Source organism: Theropithecus gelada, chromosome 1 (genome assembly GCF_003255815.1).
Source record: "Theropithecus gelada isolate Dixy chromosome 1, Tgel_1.0, whole genome shotgun sequence".
NCBI lineage: Eukaryota > Metazoa > Chordata > Mammalia > Primates > Cercopithecidae > Theropithecus > Theropithecus gelada.
The window spans coordinates 181328759-181338011 of NC_037668.1; the positions used below are offsets into that span (position 1 = coordinate 181328759).

The window sequence follows — 9253 nt, forward strand, 5'->3', positions numbered from 1 at the left end:
CCTACACCTTTTCCTCTCTTTCTAATCTGGAATAATACAATCTAGAAAGAAATTTGGAGGTTTTTCTTTTTGTTCTCTCTTGAATTTAGGGAACCTAGGATAAATAAGCTGTAAGTAGCCAGCTACCTTCTTTCTTTGGTCCGCACCATTGGTTTCCCTAATTGCCTAATTAAATTGTACCTTTTTCACAGCTTAGAAGACAGAGATTGTGTGGAACTCCTCAATCCAACCCTCCAATCCCCCCCTGCCCTGACCAAGAAAAAAACCCTAAGAATGTAAAGTTTCAGAGTCAGGTAATCCCACCTCATCAGGGTGAATATATATGCGATGTAGGGGCAGAAAGGGGTGATCCCTTTCCTCCCCATCATAAAGGGTTATAGCTGACACCCCTGTTAAACAGGTTAACAAGAGAAAAGCGTAATAATTTTATTATGTGTAAGTGTGTGCACAGGAGCCATACAGAATATGAAAGGGGACAGGTGGTTGAAGCTTAAATACCCTCTTCTTAGGGAAGAGGAATACTAGGGAATGAAGAGGCCCAATGCGCAGACAATGATTGGTAAAGGATTCTCTTTGCATAGTATCTAGATAAAGTCCCCCAGTTAATCTCTTGGAGCTGTCCCCAGAAGAACAGAAGAAAAGTCTCTCTGGGTGTGGTGAGGACGTGCAGTCTCTGCTCTTCTCTGATGGCTCATTTTTTTCTGGTTATTTGATGAGAGTCCTAGGGAGGGATTCTAGAGACAATTTCATTTTGTTTCAAAAGAAGCTTCCTTAGATAAGAAAATTCCAGAGAGAATCCCCCCAGTTGCTTCAGGAAAGAGGATCAGAGAGACAGGGAGGCAGGGGAAGGTCAGAGACAGACTTCGAATCTGAGGCTTCTTTCTGAGACCTTTCAGTTGTCCAAGCATTCAGCATGCGGAAGCACCATATTCTGGGGAATTGTTTTCTGTGCCCCAATGGTACCCACCCACCCCTTCCTGCATGTCTGCGTTTCCTTTGGTTTTTCTGTTTTTTAAATAAATCCTCTTCCCTCCCTTCTTTGACATATTACCTTGTACTTAAACCTCAGCTCAAGTGTCACTTTCTGAAGGAACTTCTCAAATCTCCTTACAGTTGTCACTCTGTGTCTGTGGGTTCTGCACCCATGGTTTCAACCAACCGTGGACAGGAATTATTCAAGAAGGAAAAAGCATCTATGTTGAATATACATGGACTTTTTTTTCTTGTCATTACTCTCCAAACAATACAGTATACCAGTGATTTGTGTAACATTTATATTGTATTAGGTATTATAATCTAGAGATGATTTAAGGTACATGGGAGGATGTGTGTCAGTTATATGCAAATGCTGTGTCATTTTACATAAGGGACTTGAGCATCCAACATCCTTATCTCTCTCTTGTAACATGTCACAGTTGAGTTTTCTGTTTATTTTCCGTGATTATTTGTATAATAAACATCTTTTTCCCGTATTGGACTATAAGACCATAAGGGCAGGTATAGCATTTGGTGTTGCCCCTCATTTTATCCCTAGCACTATGCAGAATGATCACTTGGAAGAGATTTGCTGGCCGACTGCATCACAGAGGCAGAGACTGAACAGGATGTAGCATGTAGGCGTCGATGCTATTTAAGCACTTTCTTGTAGGAACCCTAAATAAAATGCCTCTAGTGGTTTCACTGTATATTCATTATAAGAGGTTTAACCCACTCTTCAGCCTTCCAGTGGATTTTAGAATGACTGTATCTTATAATTCATAGACCTACAGTAATAGAATTTTGTAAATAATCTCAGTTCTTGTCTTGTGAAAATATTTCTGATCAATCACATTAATACCCTTAGTCATTCAAAAAAATCTATGTTATCTGCATCTTTATGGCTTACTGAGTAGGAATTTCACTTTTCAAAGGAATATTATTTTAAAATATCGCAATGATATATGCTGTTTAAAATTGATTCTGTTTAATATGTTCTCATGCGTAAGCTTTAGGTATCTAATAAATTTTAGCCATACATTGCAAATCTCTCTATATTTTAATATTATTATTGGTTAGTTTACTTCTTGGCTTACTCATGTCCACTCATGTCAGTCTTAGTTATTGTCATTCCTTCCAGTTTGGAAGAACGTTTATTTTCTAATACACATTTTGCACAGTGAATCTATAGGAAAATGTGACTGCATGAAGACAGTCTTCATTTCAGTGCTGATGCTCACTGTTCTGCATTAACATGATTCTCTTTCACTTTTTATTTCATCTTCTTGCAAAAACCAATATGCTTTGGAAAGTGTAATAGTACATTTTTTTTTAGAGAAGTAGCGTGAGGTTTGTTTGTTTCTTACACAGATCCTGAAATGGAAAATGAAGAACAACCATCCTCTGAAAATGATTCTCAGAATCAGAGTGCTGAACAGATTTCATCAAGTTCTCAGGAGGTTGATTTGGTCGATCAAGAGTCTTCTGAGGAAAATTCTCTAAACTCTCACCCAGAATCATTATCTCCAGCAGATACGGACAATGCTGCAAGCATTTCCCCTTCTGAACAGACTTCTAATCCCACAGAAAACCATGAGACTGCAAATCTTAATGGTGAATGTACAGATTTAGATAACCAGCTTCAAGAACAATCAGAAACTGAGGAAGATTCCAATCCTAATGTTAGCTGGGGTAAAAAGGTCCAGCCTATAGACTCCATATTAGCAGACTGGAATGAAGATATAGAAGCATTTGAAATGATGGAGAAGGATGAGCTATGACTTGCTAAACAATCTGTTGGTAGGTATTTAAAAAGAAAAGGTAAACTGTGTGTGGTTAATAGACACCCTAATACTAAGCAGGCTTTCTAATGGGAGGCTTTAAGTATGGTGATGAACAACCACGTTCTGACTGGTGTAGTTATGGTAGGAATCTGGAGCATGCTGTGTTAGAATTGACCTTGTTTAAAACTGTCACATCAAAAATGGAAATCCACAGTTCCCCCTTCAAATGCAGCACTGCACCACCCTGCAACACCTCAGGCCAGGGAAAGATTACTGAGCATTCCTGGGAAGCAGATTTCTGTAGTCTCTGGATAGACAAGAAACAGAATTCATTTAGTAGTGGAGTGGGGAATCAAAGTTTGGATAGCCTTCTAATTAAAGGAAGCTTGCCTTTCTTGGTTTGGGGGTTAGAGGCTCTTTTGGGAAGATGCATCCGGGTATTGTGGCATTCTGATTATGCTGCCTTCACAAAACACTCTAAGTGACCTAAATGGTTATGAAGCAAATGCATTTATGGTGAAAACAGTCTTTGCTCATCGCTTTCTCTTGTTTCATTTAGTGACAAATGATCAAGATGACTTGATTTTTTTTCCTTCCTTCTTAACAATGTCCTTTTTATTTAAACCAAAGGTGAAGCCAGTGTATTTTCTCAGTGAGTTCTCTGCATAAAGACTAATCAGTGGGACCAGGTAAAAAGGTCATATAATATATTGTGGAGATTGCTTACTTAATACTTCTGAAAAATGGAGTAAGGGAGAAACGATAATGTTGCAATATGAACCTCCCATTGGGCCTTCCATAGGGAAAGCTATGACTACTCTGAAATGGAACCTAGCATTATATCCTTGTAGGGTAGATTATAAATCTTTTCCAGTTCATTTCTCTTAGAGGTGATTACCTCTAGCCATCAGCCTTACTCCATCCCATGTTTGGTATGCAATTTGAGCCACAAGGCTCATATCGCCAACAGCTATATACATTTTGTTCCATTTTTCTATCTTACAGAGCCATGATAAAACTGTGGTTAGTGATTTAAAATTCCTGGAGTAACTACTGTTTTTCTCCTTTGAAACTTAGGTTTCTAAAGTTGCACCTAAGGAGTCTGTCACATTTTCCGTTGAATCATGGTTTTGGTTTTTGTTTTTAACAGATATTCCTTCTGATATGGACTTGAAAATTAGTCTATGGTGACCTGTGTTTAAAAAAAAAGTACAGTAACAACTAGCCATATAGCCATATAGCTTAATAAGAATCCCCCCACCCCCTTTTTTTTTGGTTGTTGTCGTTGTAGTCTGGTGCTGGCCACATTTAAGTTTAAAAATTTTTTAAATTCTGTTGTTGATGCCTGTAGACAGCCCTATAGTTGAAATCATGGCTTTATTCATTTTATTTATTTTTAAAACTTGCCTGAATCAGTTCTAAAGGAATATTTAAGAGACATAATTTTCTTCTCTTTACCATAACATTACACAAAACTTTTTCCTAAAACACGGTTGTGAGGTACTGGTGAGCTGTAAGTGGAGCTGTTAAAAACAGCAGTGCTGTATTGTAGTTATGTATATTCGTGTACAGTATTATTAGATCCCAGGTAAACATATTCTTTTCTGAGAGGATAAATACCTGCATTCAGATATTCCAGGTAAATATAATTGAGTCAGGGAGTAGTAAATCTAATGGAGAATTCATTTTGGGGAGGGGGAAAAAGAATAGTATGCAAGACCCTTATTGGCTTTTAATTATACCTGAAACCAAAATGGATATTTTTAGTCTCTCTGCATGTGAGATTTGATGTAACAAGATAGAACTATAATATATACAGTATATGGAAGGATAGACATAGTGCTTTGTTCATTTTAATTGCAAGCTGCCAAAATAGCTGAAGCTTAATTACTTGACTTGCCTTGATTTGTAGGACTGGGGCTTGGAGAAAATGAGCAGATGTTCCTCTAAGACATTGATTACAGAAGCCTTATATACATGGATTTGATTTTGTATTTGTAGCTGAAAGCCATTGTTGTCTAAATCTAACTTTTTTAAGTTATCAAAACAACCTAATTTCTTTTCCAACAAGGAGAACTTAATGACATGAAAGATTGTGTGACACATTGGAAAAGTCAGCTTACTGCCACTCTCTTCCTTTGGCCATTAGAGGGAGGTGTTGCCTCATCGACGCTTAGAAGCAAATCGTTCACTTGTTTAGAAAAGTAAATCCTTAAAAACAAAAAAAAAGAAAGAAAAGGAAAAAATTTAACCAATTTTTCTTAATACCCAGAAGGAATTATACTTAGTATTTCCCGAGTTAAAAAAAGAGGATATAATGTTCGTCTGAAAAACTCCAGCGTTGTAATTGACTCTACATTCATTTACTTACTTGACATACTGCCACAAAGTAGTTTTTTAGTTCATTAAAAATTCCAAAGGCATTAGTTTTTTTTTTTTTTTTTAATGTTTTGTTTTTTAGTTACCTTTTATAGACATTTTAGTAACTTGCTAAAGATTCAGGGGATTCTATGAAACCCCAATTTAGAAACATCTGGTCTACCTCAGTTAAATGTTGACTGCTTAGAAATATAGCTGAAGTGATCACCACAGCCATAAAATTGTTTGAGTAAGAAACATTTATATAATGTTTACAAATCTGGAATCAAGTAAGGATTTTAGCTGCAAGTTAAGAGATATTAGAGCAAGTATTTAATTCAGGTATTTTCAAGTTTTAAAAACCTGTTTACCTACTAAAAATAGCTAGAGTTTTTTTCTGCATATAAAAGTTCATTGAAATGATATGCCCTTATTTGCAATACTTTTCCCATAAAGTTTTAAGTGTGAAAGAATTGTAATTTACTAGATATGTTTGGTATGAGATATTTTGTTGGGCAGGTTTTCTTTTTTCTTCTTAAATTGTAATAGGCTTCCAAAAAGAGTATAATTGTTTCAGAACAAATTAACTCTTGGCATTATATATCTCCCTTTTTCTTTACAGTATTAGTAAAATGAAAAATTGTACACTTTCTGATTTTAACTTCACTAATATAATTACTCTCTCAAGAAGTTTTTAAAATTTAAATTACCATCACACAACCTTTTTATAGTAAAGCCAACATTTGTTCTCTCACCAAACCCCATGCCAAATTCATCATGAAGAAAGCTCAGCATAAGTAATTCAAATACTGCTTATAATTTTAGAGAAGGGGGGGTAGAATTTAGTAAATAGTCCAGCCGGTCGTTTTATGCACAAGGCTTCAGTCAGAACATAGAAAAAAAAAACATTCTGTGAATGAAATATTGTATGTTCAGATTTTATAAAAGACATTTTTAAAAGCCCAATTTACAGCCGTATATTTTCTTATGATGTAATTTATGAAAAAGATGTCTGTACTAACAGGTGCTGTAACACTACTGTTGTTGGATTTTATTGTTTGATGATAAATGTATACAATATTTCTAAGGGAAACTATGTACTGTGATGTAAAAGTCTGGGCAAAATGTATATAATCCTGTATATAATTGTGTATTTGATTATAATTACTGATTGTAAAGATTTAATAAAATATGTAAATATTCTGGTTTAGTTTTAATTTGAATTTTTAGAATCACTGTGCATATCTTTATACTTTTATATCTTGATATTTATCACTCTGTTTTCCTTTTTTTTTTTTTTAAACTTTCATTTTATCCTCAGAGGAGTGAATTCTGGGGACATTTTAGGCTGTAGAAACCCAAGTTTGTGGGCTAAAGTAAGGATTTTGGACCTTGTTCTAAGAAATCACTGAAGGTTTTCAACAAGTCAGTAACATGCACAAAGGTAATGGTAAGTGAATAAAACTCTAGAATTGTATATAAAGTATGATCCAATGTTTGCTCACTCTCTCCATACACATACATACACACACACACACACACACACATATACACATACATATATAATGACATTGACTCATTTATTCAACAAAGACTAAGTGCATGCATGCCTTCTGTATGCCAGGCACCATTATAGGACCTGGGGTGGTTGTAGTGGACAAATGGACAAAATGTAGTAAAGAAGATAGAAAATAAAGTAGTAAATAAAAAGGACAATGAGTTTATGAAGAAAAAATTATGGTGAGGGGATAGAGAGTGATGGAAATCATGGAGTGAGGGTCTCGTTAAATAGCCAAAATACTAATAGTGGTTATCTTGGATTATAGGCAATTGCTATTTCCTTATTTGTATATGTCAGCATTTTCATAAGTTTCCAAAATAAACATTATGATTTTAAAAATAAGTAGTTTAGGTCAGTGAAAGAATAGAAGAGAACATGAAAAATACACACCAGGTGGGGCATGGTGGTGCACACCTATAATCCCCTCTCCTCATGAGGCTGAGGTTGGGAGGATTGCTTGTGCCCGGAACTTTGGGACCAGCCTGGGCAACATAGGAGACCCCGTCTCAAAAACAAAATCCCCCCAGAATCCTCCTATCTCGTGTTTCTGCACGATTCAACCAGTCCCATATGTACTGCACACCTACCATGGACATAAGCAGCATTTGGCTGGGACTCAAAACCTTGAGAGGAGATGAGGTTTACCAAGAAAACTGGGTGGAGTAGGAAAAAGAGACCTAAAATAGAGCCCTGAGATTCCTAGAATCTGGGGACAGCAGAGGAGGAAGGACATTTGTAGAAGGGAATGAAAAAGAGCAGTTGGAGAGGTGGGAGGAAAACAAGGCTGGAGCAGTGTATAAAAACCAAGACAGCATTTCAAGGATGGAGTGGCAAATAGCCTGAAACCCCTAAAAAGTAGTTTCTTGGTTTTAGCAACCTTTTCTGAAGTCCCCTACCCCACCAAATATCCACAGGAGGCAGTGGGTACTTGGTGCAAGGCAGACTGTTGCTATGGAAGACTGTGGGGCTCCATCTTCTAATATTTGAGAAAAACCAGAAATTCCGGTGAAATCTTACTTTAAAACATTGTTTGAGTTAAACAAAATATACGTGACAGCAAAGGTCTCCAGTTTGCAACCTCCAAGCTGTCAGATCCTTACCTCCACATGTGTACAAACAAGGGAGACCCCATTCATTTTTAGAGGATCATTCACCAATTTCCAGTTCCAGATTTATCATATGCACCACAGACCTCTTTCAACTGTTGAGATTTTCTTATGTCTTAATGGCCCTGGTGGTAATTAAGTGGCTTTTTAAATGTAGATTAATCTTTTAATCAAGTAGGTCAATGGAAAGGGGACATCCATTCACCTTCCTACAATTACTCTTTTTAAAAAAAGTTTTTGAGACAGGGTCTCACTATGTTGGCCAGGCTGGAGTGCAGTGGCTATTCACAGGTGAGGACATAGTGCCCGGCAGCTCTGAACTCCTGGCCTTAAGCAGTCCTTCCACATCAGCCTCCCAAGTAACTGGGATTACAGGCGCCTGCCACCACGCCTGGCTTCACCTTTCTACGTTTTCTAATGTCAACCTTTGAGACCATCTTTAACCTGAGGTAATGAAAGTTTCTCTCTTGAATCCAGCTCAGGTCTTGCTTCCATCAACTGGTCTGGCCAAACTGCTGACTCAACTTCACCCCACCTTCTTCCTTCTGTGGTTCCTGGTGGCTCGCTGTCTCCAAGCCACATACTCCCCTAGGGTATATCTGTAAGCTTCTACTCAGCTCAGCAGTGGTTCCTTCAAGTTCCAGAAACACCTCAAAGAGGACTGGTCCAGGCCAGCTGTCTAATAAGCTATATGAACACTAGTATCCTCCTTGCAGTCCTAATAATATCCTAATAATAAAAGCAACCAACACTTTTTTTTTTCTTTTTTTGACAGAGTTTTACTGTGTCATCCAGGCTGGAGTGCAGTGGTGCAAACTCGGGACACTGCAACCTTTGCCTCCCGGGTTCAAGCAGTTCTCCTGCCTTAGCCTTCCTAGTAGTTGGGATTATTGGCGTGCGCCACCATGCCCAGCTAATTTTTGTATTTTTAGTAGAGATGGGATTTCGCTATGTTGACCAGGCTGGTCTTGAACTCCTGACCTCAAGTGATCTGACCGCCTCAGCCTCCCAAAGTGCTGGGATTACAGGTGTGAGCCGTTGCACCCAGTCAGAACCACTCTGTGAACCCTCACTAGGCATTAACATACACTGAGTGCTCTATATGATTCCTTATCCATATGGCAACCTTGCAAGATACCTATAATTTCATTTAAGCGGCTCACCCAAAGCCACAGAGCAAGGTAGATGGGCCTGGGATTTGAACCTAGATTAGACTGATTTCTGCGATACAGACTGACTCTCCTAACTATGCACAATTAATCTATTTGAACCAAGGGTGTGTAATATGGCTGCCATGAAGGCTGACTCAGATACCCTTACAAACAACATTCACCTGCCAAACAGTCAGCTATCAAAGGGATCTGGGAGTTGGAGGTACTTATAGGACCTGGGGTGGTTGTAGTGGACAAATGGACAAAATGTAGTAAAGAAGGTAGAAAATAAAGTAAATAAAAAGGACAATGAGTTTA

General features: G+C 37.6%; 1 protein-coding gene across 2 annotated transcripts in view; it reads left to right on the plus strand.

Annotated features, from left to right (window-relative positions):
• EDEM3 (ER degradation enhancing alpha-mannosidase like protein 3) overlaps window positions 1–6334 on the plus strand; it is a 69600-nt gene extending 63266 nt beyond the window's left edge. For both annotated transcript variants that reach the window (XM_025405412.1, XM_025405420.1), the window contains one exon: window positions 2347–6334. In XM_025405412.1, the coding sequence (XP_025261197.1) occupies window positions 2347–2756 (410 nt within the window). In that variant the 3' untranslated portion in view covers window positions 2757–6334. The remainder of the gene's footprint in view (window positions 1–2346) is intronic.
• The last annotated feature ends 2919 nt before the right edge of the window (window positions 6335–9253 follow it).